Consider the following 14,707-nt stretch of genomic DNA (forward strand, 5'->3'; position numbering starts at 1 on the left):
CCCCAACAGGCATATCTTGCCTCATTCTGGTACAGCACTGGCATTTCCCAGTGCCTTATTACCAGTCTTTTGATGACCAACATGGGACAAAATATACAACAAACAGAATGATCAGGAAACAAAGAAAACAGATCCCAAAATATTCTATCTGAACTCTGAACTCCTGTGAGGTGTAGGACCATGTTTTACCAATCTTTGCACCCCCTGTAATCTATAGTCAGTAAGTTGACACTTCAATTAATTCATTAAATGAAATCAACGGATCTTCCTGAACACTTTCAATAATATGCTCCATACAAAGACAGGGCGACGGGCAAAAGAAGAGATGTCTTTAACGATAAAATGGCAAAATAAATTGGACTGCTTTTAAGTGGAAGTGTTAGGATTTTGAAGTTGGACTCATTTCAGCAAAAATATAGCCAACGGCTGGACAAATTCGATATGCATCTACCGTCTGTTCTGTAACACATACTTCCATCCCCAGATATATTGGTAAAAGCAGGGAGTGACTGATGTCCCAGGTTACTCAGTGAGGCAGTACCTGACACAGCAAAACTGCAGACAACCCACGGCCTATGCACAGCCCACCGGTCCAACGAACTCTAGTTAATCCTCACAATAAAATGCTGCTTGGCTGTTCAAAAAGAGGAACGAGGAAGAACACTATGCACTGAGAGAGAGCAGACCCCGGTCATGCTGTTTCACGAACAAAGCAAGACACAGAAGGGTATATATAATACGCTGACTTTTGTGCCAAGCCAGGATGCAAATGCGGATGTGTGTTTGTTTACATCATGTACACAAATTAACAGGGAAGATAACACAAAACCGAAGGTAAGCAGTTATCTGTGGAGACGAAGGAGACAAAGACGAAGTCAAACGTTTCCAAACGTACCTTATCATGTCGTTTCAGCTTTGGAAACGTGTTTATATATATTCCAAAAATAAACTAAGTCCAAAAAAAGGAAAACAATCCCTAAAATTTTAAAACAAAAAGAATGACTTTTCAAGTCGGTAACATCCACACTTAGTGTGCTGTACTCAGAGGGACACGCTCTGTCAACAAACGAAGCCGCAAAGAAATCAAACTTCTTTCAGTAGCTTGTTAGTTATAACAACACTGGTGTGTCGTTTACACTGGTGTATAAATTAGGATCATGCAAGTAAGTAATTTTGCGATCGTTGTGAGGAACCAAGATTCAATGTTAAGATAAACCAGATACAAACATAAAACCAAAGTTAAGGAAAAAATTGTACAACATAAAATTTACCAGTTTGAATTCATGTCTTTTCTAGCTTTATGCACCAGAAAGACCTAGAAGCAGTGACAATCAACAGCAAAACACCCTTCTCCACCAAAAGGCACAGGGATCCCTGGAGGAACAGCTGATTTCAAGGCCAGAGCATTTTACAAAATGAGGCTGGGACATCCTGTTATGCCAGAAAGCAAGAGACTCATGCCAAAGGAACAGCAATGCCAATTTATGAAGAGACTCCCACTGGCCAAAAATGGGACAACTGAGCATCCAAAAAGGAATAATGAATGCAATCTACTGAAACAAATTAAATATACAAAAGTTCACAAGTTTACACTGATTTCAGGGGTGGGGAATGGGGGTGGCGGGGAGCAGAGAGACAAAGACAGGGACAGACAGAGGCAGAGAGACAGAGATTCAAGGCACTGAGCAAAACTGGAAGTAACTAGGGCACCAACTTTTTACCCTAAAAACTGGCAATTAAAAGGAAAGAACTGTGCGTCCATCCTATCTTCCCTCTGTGAACGATCTTTTGAGGTCATGTGACAACCCAGCTAGGAAATGCATAACCCTAATGAAATACCTGAGCATGACCAGAAACTCGACATTGCGTGGATCGGGCTGTCATCACCTAAACCCACTCATCAATCTTAGCACCACTCAAAGAGGAGCAAGCAGACCTGTGTGTAGCCCTGCATGTGACTGACAGGAAACACAGGAAACACACAGCATCACTTCGAAACATTCTTGCTGAAAGATTGAACTGGTACGTAACCCAGACTTTAAACATCATTTTTATGTAAAGGTACGAGAAGAAATGGCAGAAAGCAAGCAGAAAAATACCAAAATAGGAGCCAGTCCACAGGACGGCTGCCCACTGTTCCAACAAGTACATGCCCTGGAAATGGGGAGCCGTGGGGGGAGCTGCTCGAGACGCAGGCGTAAACAGACACAAGGCCTAACAATGCAATGTAATATGAGGACCTTCTTTGGAATCTGATTCAAATGAACCAGCTGCTGAAAGGAGACAACGAAGGAAACATGATGAAGGATGGGGTATCAGATTATACAAGGAACACGGCCAACTGTGTTAGGTGTCTTACTGCCCCTATAGTCGTGCAAATGGCAGTGTTTTCAAAGATGTACAGTGGAGCTTGCAGGAATGTAGTGACATGATGTCGGAGAGGAGTCTTCAAATGCTTCAGCAAACAAACAAACAAAAAAAGACAGTGAAAAAGGACAGATAATTGGGGCGTCTGGGTGGCTGAGTCGGTTAAGCGTCCACCTTCGACTCAGGTCATGATCTCACTGTCCGTGAGTTCGAGCCCCGCGCCGGGCTCTGTGCTGACAGCTTAGAGCATGGAGCCTGCTTCAGATTCTGTGTCTCCCTCTCTCTCTGCCCCTCCCCTGCTCACGCTCTGTCTCTCAAAAATAAAAATGTTAAAAAAAAAAAAAAAAAGGACAGATAAGGCATATGTGCCAAAATCACTGTAACTGTTGAATCTAGGTAATGGATACATGATGATGGATAAATGATAAGTACAATGTTATACCCGTGTATTTGAAAATTTTTATGACAAAAAATCAGTTAATGCAGAGAAGACATTCTTTTCCTGCTCCTGCTGCAGCAACAAACCAATCCCAGAACCAGAAACAACTAAACAAATATGATTCCCCCGAATAGCTGACTTCCCCAACCAACCCTGAGCGTGAGAAAATGTGCGTAGTACCGCATGTACCCCGAGAGAGAGGCGTCCGTGGCTTCAGGGCAGGAAGACAAGGCACACTGCCACACCCTGCCCTCTGTCCCTCACCGGCTGGCCTGGACACCGTGTGGCTCTCCTGACTTGGAAACAGAAGTAGTGAGGGTCGGGACGCCCGTCAGAACTAACTGCTCAGAAGGCGGAATCTCCACACCAAAGCTCAGGCACATGAAATTCCTGCCTGAACTCCACCAGAGTTTCCCTCGAGGAGGAATCAGGCACCCCTCTCTCCAGGCAGAAATGCTTAGACATACCTGCAAGTCTTACCATGTGGGGCGGGGGCAGGGCTAGCTACATTCTTCAGGAAAAAGAGAAAAAAAGATAAAGCAAGAAGAACTCCAGCCAATCTTCCATGTGACGAACCAATGAACAGAAGGACAAACAACACAAAAAGCCTCCTCGCCATAAACTTTCCTAACCACCACCTGCCCCACTGCATCTGTACATACGAAGGAGACTAGAAAGCAAGATAGCAAATACGGGCTAAAAAAATCCTACAGATCCCAAATCACAGGCTCCCAAGATTCTCTCACTTAAGACACGTCTCATATCCAACGTCCCGTCCCGTAAGAGTGCTGAAGGGGACAGCCGACAGGACTGCGGGACCACCTTTCCGACCCCAGGAGGAAGGAGCCTTGCCCTGAGGTCACCTGACACTGCCCAGGGCAACATTCAGTCTCTCCACATGAGACCTCAGGAGTGCCCCCAGCAGTCTGGGGATTCAACCTACAGTGGGCAAGAACTGCTCAAACAGGAAGTTAGAGTTCAGCTGAGAACTGAGAGAAAAACTGCTTCAATTTAGCCCATGTGCCCCCAACCCCCACCTTCCGTGAAAAAGGGCCCTCCCTCTATCCACTGAAATCTTTGCCTCATCTAAACATTGTGACACCAAGCAACACCCAAATCAGCACTGACCTCTCAGTACCGCTAAAAATGAGGGATCAGCAAGCCAACACCCGATGCTTGAGACGCCAGAGGTTAAAAAAGAGTCTCTGGGTGCTGGCCCGGGAAGGGCCACCTGGAGGTGGAGGCGCGGGATTCACAGCTAGGAGATCAGGGCTATGGCCCCTCTGAGGGCTGCTCAGGACAAGCACTCTCCATCCCAGACCAAGAGGCAACGCTAAAACTCCACCACAGTCTGGAAGCTGTGGAAGACACACTGGGCCCCCGCCCTGGCCTTCATGTTCCTTGCAGGCAGACACGCTCGTTGGGGAAGGGGCCCCTCTGGTCACACACACCTGCAGGGTACAAACATCAAGAGTCCGAACAGAGCAAGGACACCGATTTCCCTCCAAAACTTGAGCCAGAGTCTGATGCAGAACGTACACATAAGAGCCTCTCGACCCTAGAAGGTGCTCAGGATGCTGTGCTAGGAGGCGTGGATGTGGATTTTGAAAACCTGATTAAACACACTTTTGCACGTACTTTTTACATATATTGCTCTTTTACACGGTCAACCAAAAAATACGATTTTGCCTGGGAAAAAAGTACACTAGTTTTTCATGAATTTCTTGTTTAAATGATCCTACAGTTGCAAACCAGGAACTCAGAGCAGAAGGACCCTGTCTTCACAGGGCAGGTGCTGGAGAACGGAGATGCTGAGGAGTACAACACGTGGAGAGACGGCCTCCCACGGGGGCCCGCTGTGCTGGGACGACGGAGGTATCAGAAGAATGCCAACCACGGAGGGGGAGGTCGGGAAACTGTGACCGATGTTCCAGAAAGCTGGATCACACTCAGTATAATCTAGACATAAGATCAAGACTAATCACCCTGATTCAGCAGGGGAGAAAAATCCAGTTACACTCCTACAGGAATAAGAAGCCAAACGCCTCGACATCAGGCTTAGTGCACAGGCGTGAAGCCAGATGCTGCGAAATGCTTCGCGGCGCGATTCTGACGGAGATGGACTGTGATACAGGAAGTACAAAGGCACCCGTCCCAGGCCTGGCACCACTGACAGAGAAGAGAAAACCACTGCAGAGCCACTGAATCCTCCCAGCCAGACCTGTGAAGAAACAGGCTTGCGGAAGGGCATGCCATTGGACACAAGACCACACCCAGGGAGACCGGGGACCATGTCTTGCTGGCACCGACGACAGACGAGAGGTGGGGGCTGCTGAGGGAGAAGAAGGTTTGATGTAGGGACAGGACAGTAATGCCTTTCAAAAGACTGGGGATAGAAGATGCAGGGCAGATGCTGTGCGAACAAAGTCCCACCAAAGGAATGAAAGGGATTTAGAAGTGTGTTTCCACTTAGTCTTAGAACACCAGGCGAGTAAGTCACCTAACGTGATTTTGCATCTATTTCCTTTGAAGATAATCAGGATGATGCAGGTGTACTGGCCTATCACAAAAAGACATTTTGTATGCTCTCAGTCAGCCATGATGTAAAAGAGCATGCTTTGGAGACTCAAGGACACACATCTGTAGGACGTACTTTCTTCCTTTCTGAAATGCAGGCTGCGCAACTGCTCGGTAAGATGCCAATACTCACGTGGACCTGGAGTCGCCCGCAGAACCTAACTCAGTGGATAAACCGGCTTCTCATGCGAACAAAGACACAAAGGAGTACATAAAGCAAGAATAGCGACGTAGGACGATAGGTTTTGAACCTGGATGAAGGGTACACAGAAGTACATTTTGTTACTTCCTCTACTTTTGAGTTTATCTGAAATTTTCCGTAACAGAAAGAAAAGCGGTAAGCCTCTGCCCAGGAGATCCCTGTAGTGAAGGTGGAAAGAGATTCAGGAGAAAGATACACACCGGCAACCAGCACTCTGAATCACAGAGCTAAAGAAACTTTGCCTGCACAGGCATCACGGAGCCAGGCAAACTCGGGCACATCACTACACGGATGGGGACCTAGGACACAAATGCGGTGACAGAGGCTGACGTGTCTTCAGTGAAACCCTATCATGTGACCACAACACCCTGCCCTTCCAGCTTTCTGACTCTGCTAATCTGACGGAACCTTTCCTTTGTTCCCACGGGACCTCCAGTCTGCTTTTAATCGTTTTCTGTCCCGCTAACGAGACCCTGTCTGCCTTTTTCTCCCACTTCCTTTCCTGGCGCAGACTCTGCAGCCCCACCCCCTCACCGGCCACCCTCCTCCTCCATCACGGTTCCGAGGCCGTACCTCGTTTCTGTCATCACCAGTAACTGCACCGTCTCCAAAGTCTGTTCAACAGCAAGCCACCCTCTGGCCGCCTGGTGCTTCGTCCCCTGCCGGCTCCGACTCCAGCAGCCTTTCGCCCGCAGACTCACAAGCGATAACCTTTCCTCTTCTCCTGTCACCCGCTCACTCCACTTCCGTCCATCGGGAGAACGCCTCTTCCTCGCTCACCGTTAACTCTCTTGTCACCTTCTCCCTGTCACACCATTTTAATAACACCCCGACCTTACTTAAATCCAATTCTCCACCTATCCATACGGGCACCCAAAGCAGCCGAATGACGCCAGGCTTTCCTGAATTCACGATGACAAACCTCGGGTGGGCACCAGGCCTCCACAAATTCTTCTGAAAGCCTTCGGTATACGCTTTCCAGGATTTTCAGTTGCCGCTTTGCAGTCACGACAGCAACGTCCCCAGTGTCCTCCTTTCTCCTCGAATCTCCTGGATCCCCTCCACCTCCCTCTCTCGGGGCTGGTAACCTGCCAAGGTAACGTATTGAGAAAACAGGAACAACGTGACGACAGCGTCCTCACTCTCCCACAGGCCGCATCTACACCTGTGCGCTCTGCCTCCTTCCTCCTCCTTCCTGCTCCTCACGGGCCAGTCCTGCCACGTGTGCCCCGTCAGCACTTCCGAGGCCTCCTCAAAATCAAATCCTGCAATGACTCTCCGTGTCATCAACAGTTCTGTCCCACTTGCTGGTCCGTCCCATACAAACATGTTCTCTGCACCCTCCTTCCTCAAACAGACTTCTTTGGATCCCACAGCCCCGCCCCACCTATCCGCCCAAGTACCTGCTCTCCTGCACCGCAAAACTCCCCGAGAGCTTCGTGCGTCACATTCTCTCCGTCAGGCGTCTGTCTCTACCCTCACTGAAAACCACTCTTATCCAGGCTGTTGTGACCTTCAACGGGCACTGTCCTCGTCCACCAGACGGGACCACGACATACCTCCTGTCCGTGGCCTGCACTAATGTCCCCTCCTTGTCAGCCACCCTGCTCCCTCATGAGCCACTCCGTGTTTCCTTTGCTGGACACTCCTCTTCTGCTGGACTTCTAAATGTTGGGGTGCCTCGGGGCTCCAACGGGGGCCCCCCTTCTTTTCCAGATCTATAACCCCTCTCCAAGTAATCTCACCCAGTCACACGGCCTAAGATACCATCTTGATGTCAACTCCCAAGTCTTACCTCCAGCCCAGGACTACATCACAGAAAGTGTCCCCAAACCCAAGCCCTCAGCCTGCTCCCTCCTGACTCTTCCGTCCAAGAAGCATCCACGCAGGGAGCCCGCCTGACTTCCTCTTCGCCAAACCTGCCTCCCTCCATGACTTCTGTCTACCTGCCCAGCCTGTCTCCGCAGCCACGACAACCACCCGGGCCCGGCTCAGATGAAGCCCCTAGCTGCTCAATCCGCCACCTCTCGGCTTCGCTCTTGCGCCTCCACAAGGCGTCAACCCAACCTTTTAAAAAGGTAAATAAGATCGTGCCACGCCCCTGCTTCGACCTTAACCCTCCCACTGCTCTTTAAAATGCATGCTCCTTTCACCGGGGCACACACACGGGGGACACCCGGTCTCACCACCACATCCTCTTGCACACCACACACCACCTCACTCGTCCCCTTTCCAGTCTTCAAACTCACCCAGCCTGATCCCCCTCAGCACCTCAAACACTCCCCTGCCCACGCGTCTCCCTGATCCCCCGCGAGCTGGCATCTTCTCAGCAGTGAGAGCGTCGGCGGGGCCTTCTCAGAGGGCGGCTCCATTAACCAATTTAGACTGATTCGCCTCCTACCCTGCAGCACATCATTCCGCTGGGTTTTCTCACTTTCCCTCGTGGACAACCGCCCCAGTTAGTCTGTGTATGTAGGGATGCATTTCCTTGTTTGCTGTCTTCCCCTCCCTGCCTCTTAAATGCCAGCTCCAACCAACAAGAACAGCAGAGAACCAGTGAATTTAGAGGACATCTAAGACTCCTTCTGTCTCTGTCTTCCACAGGTCACCAAGCAACAGATGTTTACTGAGCATGTGTGCCCTCAACACAAACACACCTAGTCTCTCCCTGTGCGGAAATGACCATCTCATGGGGAAACAGACATCATCAAAGATGTCCACAAGAAACGTAAAACCCAAACTATGCTAAGTGCTACGAAGCAGCCCTGGGTGGCGCTCGGGGAGCCCATGACTCCAAGGGCAGTGGGGCCGACCTGGTCAGGAGGGTCGGGGAAGACTGCCCTGAAGAAGCAAGAGTTGGAGCTCAGATCTACAGGAGACACTCAACCTGAAGGCACAGCATCCGCAACAGACCATGGGAGGGAGCAAGGCATCTAGGAGAGAAAAGGGGCCCAGAGGGGTCACTGTGCATGGTGAGAAAGGGGAGATGGCGCTGAAGTCGTGGGGCTTGATCTTTACTCTAAGGGCAACGGAAAGCCACTGAAGTGGTAGTTAGTTTTTGTATATTTTAAAGTGGGAACATCGCTTGCAGTTTAAAAAAACTTTTTTTTTTTTTTACATTTATTTATTTTTGAGAGAGAGAGTGAGACAGAGTGCGAGCAGGGGAGGGGTAGAGAGAGAAGGAGACACGGAATCCCAAGCAGGCTCCAGGCTCCAAACTGTCAGCACAGAGCCCGACACGGGGCTCGAACCCATGAACCGTGAGACCATGACCCGAGCCCAAGTCAGATGCTTAACCGACTGAGCCACCCAGGCGCCCCCATCACTTGCATTTTTAAATAGACAACTGTGACTAAAGTAGAGTCAACAGGTGAGAGGAAAGCAGGAGAACAGGAGAACCCGGGCGGCCAACATGTCAGAGGTCACCTTGGGAGGCTGGGTTACAAAGAATGGTAACCTGCACCAAAGCAGCGGTGGAGATAAAACGAAGTGGATGTTTTTAAGACATACTTAGGATAGAAAAATCAGGCGGCTTGGTGGACGGAACAAATGCGTGAGGGAAGAAGAGATGCCCAGGACGACCGCTCCGTTTTCTGTGTAAACAACCAGGTGGAGGTGGAGCCATTAAGACAGGAAACTCTAAGAAAACCTAGGTTTGGAGACGAAGAACAGGACTCCGATTTTTGACATTTGTAAAATATCGAAAAGCAGATGTTGGGGACAGTAGCTGAATGAAAGAAACTGGCACTCAGAGAAGGCGGCAGCACTTGATCAGATACAAATTTGTGAACTATGAACACCGAAGCAGGGGCTGGAATGAGGTCACCTGGGGAGAAGTGGAGTACCCGCCAACATTAAGAGGACATCCTGCATGTCTCCATTCACACAGAGTTCAATGCAGGCAAAGTTAATCTACGCCGTCAGGAACAGAGAGGGCAGAGGAGCTCCACGTGGAAAGGAGCACAGGGGCTCGGGGGTCCCGGCCACACGGCTGCCTAGGCCGGTCTCTGGTTTACACAGGTGTGTTTATGTCAGGGCTGTGAACACTCATCAAGCTGTCCCCTACAGTTGGGGGCTGTCTGTAGTGATGCTTCCAGGAAAAGTTCAGGAAAGAAACAGAAATGGGAAGAATTCCACTCAAAGGGACAGGCAAAATATGGGGGAAAAGACATCCTGGAAAGGCCCACGGAGACCCAGAAAGGCAGCCTGAGAGGGGGAGGCCAGCCACCCACTGTAGCAGAGGGAGGCAGCAAGACGTGGGAGAGGGTGGGAAGCTGCCAGGTCCCGGCCGGCAGGAAGCAAGGTCATGTGCAGAGGAGGGGAGGGCAGATGGGGGGCTGGAGGGCTTGGGGTTGCACAAGACGGTCTGAAACGGCTGCGTGGAGCGAGCAGAGGGAACACGGGAGGGGCCCGTCCCTCGGGCGCGGCGTGAAGGCCAACAGGCGAGTGTCCGCGGGACTGGGGTTTTGCCAGACGGAGACGGTCAGAGGGCAAAGTGGCTGTCCACCTGGAAGAGACCGTCACCTCTCCCAATACAAACTTCGGCCTTTGTGCGTTGACAGGGAAGATCGTGACCCACGTTTCCGTGTCAACAACTTCGACTGAGCCTTGAAGGCTGCCGGAGTACCTGGCAACCCACGGCCTCCGGCCCACCTCGCCCTCACCTCCAGCACAGGCTCCCGAGCCCCCCGTTTCTCAAGGCAACAGAGAGCCTTGAGTCAGAGCGCTCCGTCCTCTCCCACCAGCACACCTCACACACCCACACTGCACACCTCTGGCTCGTCCGTCCCCTGTCCCAGCGGGGCCCGCTCACGGCGCATTGCTACCGTTGCTCTCTGGACGCCCTTTTTTGTTTTTTCATCTCGAATGTATTCTCTGAAATTCAGACTGCTGGCTCAGGAAATCTAGTCATTTAAAAATAACTCCATAATTACTCTGTCATAAAGTCAAGTAAAAATTACCTCTTTTCTGGTTTTTGAGAAAATAGAATTACCCAAACTACATAGAAATACAGAAAGTACTACAGGTCTTTCTCCAGTTTTATGGCTGCAAGACTTCCTACAAAGCATTAAATATAAATAATCCTACTTTCTGGTAGCTGACTCTAATTTGTCAGTTAAATCTATTTCAGCAGAGACCAACCTAACTTCCTATCTAGAACCGGATCTGTCAGAACATGTGGGTTACAGTTTTTTCACTCCAAGGGACAAGGGCACACTTTCTGGGAAGGATAAAAACAAGAATGGGCAAGAAGGTATGTCCATGCTTCCACACTCACCCAAAAATAACCACCACTAACTGCAATGGGTTGAAGTAGCCACGTGATTAATCTTCCTGACGTGTCTACAGAGTAGACAACTGTGTCCGGGAGGTCTGGAGAAGACTCAACAAAGATGAGCACGAGCTCAGATGATGATGCGCTAGACTAGTAAGTGTGAAATCCAAAGCAACTTCTAGGTCCCTTAATTACTGGGAAGTATTTTATAAGAAGAACCTCACGTTCCCAGTTCCCTATTACGTTCTGGCTCATTCCATGTTTAGTATCTTCTGTGTAGATGACTGCCCCGCCACCCAGAAGCAGGCCTAGAAGACGAGTGCTGACGCAGCCCTCCTGGACGCTGAACCTCTAGACATAGGCTCAGAGCGTGCATGTGCACAGGCATGCGCTCCACAAACATTTACCTTGTCCCCGGTATTTGTCGGGCACTGGGCTAAGCGCTAGAGGATCCTATGATGATCAGAATAGCCATGGTTTCTGCATTCGTGCGGTTTACAGTCTAGGAGGGGAAGGGGACAGGTCCAGTGTTGCATGACCAGGGCTATCACAGAGGCTCACACCTGCAGACACAGCTGCCTGAACAAGGGGCCTCCTAACTAGTCTCAGCATGACCAGGAAGACTCCAGGAGACTCTCCTTCTAAACGGAAATCCAAAGGACAAACTGAGTTAGCCACAAAGAGCAGGAGGGCAGAGGGTCCCAGCCTAGGGGACAGCTGGTGTCTAGAGATATTCAGGATGACAAACCTTAAGAAGAAGTGGAAGTTCAGCACGTAGGAGAAGACAGGGCAAAAGCAGGAGTCATGCATCAACAGGGTCTTGCAAGCCACGGGAACACTTTAAATGCTAAGGACTTTTTTTTTTTAGGACTGATTCTTCAGAAAACATAACCTTCACAGTGGCAAGACACCTGTGCAGTAGTGGTCTTCCCAGAAAGCTAGAACTCGATCTTAAGAAAAACAGGAAGGCAGGAGACCACCAAAGTTCCTAAGAGTGAAAGAAGGATGGGGTCTGTGCACAGACAGGAGGTGAAGTATGGTAAAGACCCCAGTGGGGGTTGAACCACCAAGTTCCACGAGGACATCAGTGCCTAAGTGGGCTGCTGTGCAGCTGCATTTCTAGTAGGAAGTGAATCTGGCCTCAGCACTCCTCCTGGAAACGCTGTCCAGTTTCTGGAACAGGGAACGCTGTCTTCCGACAATCATGTAAAGATTCACTTCAAGTCTTCACTGCACTCAACACATCTTCTGCCTCAGAAGCCCACACTGTCAGAATCTCCCTTCCACTGCAACCCAATCAAAACTCAACAGCTAAATCCCCATCTTCTAATTGCAGCACCAAGTGCCGACATTCATTCCAGCATGAACTCATCAATGTCAGCTTGGGACAGCCAGAGCTTTGCAGGAGAAAGTGTACTAGGCTGAATACTGTCTCTCAAAATCCTTGTCCGCTTGCAAACTCAGGGCGTGACCTTATTTGGAAATATGGCCTTTGCAGACGTAATTACTTGAGATGAGGTCACACTGGATCACGGTGGGCCCTGAGTCCAATGACTGGTGTCTTTATAATAGAAAGGAAAGGGAAATTCAGACAGACACATGCACACGGGGCTAGAAAGTAGTGTGGCGATGGGGACAGAGATTAGAGAGATGTGTCCACAAGCCAAGCAATGCCAAAGACGGCTGGCAATCACCAGAAGCTAGAAGACACAAGAGATTCTTCCCTAGAGCTTTCAGAGGGAGTACGACCCTGCTGACACCTTGATTTCAGACTTCTGGCTTCCACAATAGAATAAATTTCTGTCGTTTAAGCCACCCCGTTTGTGGCACACTGTCACAGCCACAGGAAGCTGCAGCCTAGGAAACTACTAGCTCTGGCAACTAACAAGAGAAGGACATGGAATGCTTTCAGTAACATGGCCCCCTCTACTGATCTCTTCAGGCCCCACCTACAATACACACAACAGACATTTATTTATTCTTTTGGGATGCTGAATGGGACATGCTGATTTCACACGGATCCAAGCCCTTTCCACTCTGTAAAAACCTGAGCCATTTCACTTTTGCTCACTTAAGAATAAAAGTTGCATATCTCATTTACATTCTTTTACTCAAGAGATTATATTTCATAGAAAGATCTTAATTTTTCCTTTCCTTCCCAACAGTTCCCTCTTTGCTTCAACTTCCAAAGGAAATAAATCCATAAATGGTATATACAGTCTTCGCCTCCCACCAAAAGTCCCTCACACAAACCCACACATGCTCCCACTCCCATTCCCTCTTGCTCTCTCTCTCGCAACGCACGATACACACACACACACACACACACACACACACACACACACACACACCCTGGTGGGAGCGGTGGTGAAGGTTACATGGTAGACCAACCAGAGTTTAAATTTAGCCTGTATCTATTGTGAGCTTTGTGGCCTCAAGAAGAGCTTTATGCCTTTCTTAGCACTACCAAATTACAGTTTTGTGTATGATAGGAAAGAATACTTCTCAGAATAAAATTTTAAGGCTCAAAATCAAAGGGAAGTGGGCAGGGATGGAAAAGAATGCTCCATCTGGAAATAAGATAAAATTTAGTCATGAAAGACTTTATATTTGAAGCATAGCTTCTGCCCTGGCCAACGGGTCGCAGGAACCTCTCCTCAGTGCCTGGCCAGTGAGAGAACAAGGCTCATTCCTGCACAACCAAGACAAAGCCTGCCTGTCCGCGTGCCACGGAGTGGAATAGTCTGGGGTGCCACACATTAAGTGCACACAAGACTCCGTCCACTTGGCCACGCCACTTCCCTTCCCACCGCAACTACAATCTCGACATGTCCCTAAATCAACATAAACCCTGTCAAGGAATCACCCAGTAGACAAGCCTTAATACCATGTGGCCTCAGGGGGCTGAGAGCATGAAAGAGCTTCAGTCTAAACCTGAAGGCCTGATCACCAGAAAATATTCTAAAAGGAAAAAAGATTCCACTCTTCCTCTACATACATCAAAACCCATAAAAACCTACCATCAACACAGCAATTTGTTCCTGCGGGCATTCTACCTCCGAGGTCTCGAATCACCAAGCACCTCAGCTCCCTGCGTCCACACGCATCCTCCCCAACTTCCACCAATCCTTACAATGCTCGGCCCACGTAAAGCCACCTCTTACCCCAAGAAGCAGCAGTTTCTGCCAACTTGTGTTCTATTGCAAAATACACACTTTGCAGCTTTTCTACTGTCGGACTTTAAGCAAGTTATCTAAGTCTCAGACTCAATTTCCTCAAATGTGAAAGAGAAATGACACGTACACTTATATTTCTATCTCTTAGGGTTGTTATGAAAATGAAACAAGACGACGCACGAGCCAGGGCTCAACATCTTTTCTCTTTCCTCAATCTGCCCGCCTGCTGAACGCACAGGGTTTACACCGCTAACTGGGAGCAGCTCCAGGAACTTGCGGGCAACAGTGGTAACTTCATCACCTCCCAGCTGCCGCTCCCTTTCCAGACTGCACCGTTGCCGCCTCTCCCTCTTAAGTGGCACTAAAGCCGGGTGCTGCATCCTTCCAGTGTGAAAGCCCGGTCCCCAGGGATTCCCCATCGCTATTCAGTAGTCACGGGCAAGGAGCAGACCTGAGCTCGCCCAAGACTTTCTCTCCTAGCGCTCTGAGGAGTGATGAGTGGAGGTCTTCCACACGGCCCGCTGACGGTGCCCGGAACAGATGTTCAAGTAGCTTCCGCCCTCGTGACCCTCTAGAGCCACCGGGCCCCTCCACCTGGACTTCAATTCTGTAATCCCTTCTTACCTTATATGAGCCAGAGCCCTTCTCTGCTGCCGGTTCACAAGCAACCC

At 49.5% G+C, this 14,707-nt stretch overlaps 1 protein-coding gene across 1 annotated transcript in view; it reads right to left on the bottom strand.

The window, feature by feature from the left end:
* Positions 1-14,707, bottom strand: part of LOC122470913 (collagen alpha-1(I) chain-like) — a 67,648-nt gene that overhangs the window by 4,906 nt on the left and 48,035 nt on the right. Inside the window, exon 5 of the mRNA XM_043559161.1 lies at positions 6,508-6,673. Coding sequence (XP_043415096.1) covers positions 6,508-6,673 — 166 coding nt within the window. The remainder of the gene's footprint in view (positions 1-6,507; positions 6,674-14,707) is intronic.

This window comes from Prionailurus bengalensis, chromosome D3 (genome assembly GCF_016509475.1).
Source record: "Prionailurus bengalensis isolate Pbe53 chromosome D3, Fcat_Pben_1.1_paternal_pri, whole genome shotgun sequence".
In the NCBI taxonomy this organism is placed as follows: Eukaryota; Metazoa; Chordata; class Mammalia; order Carnivora; family Felidae; genus Prionailurus; species Prionailurus bengalensis.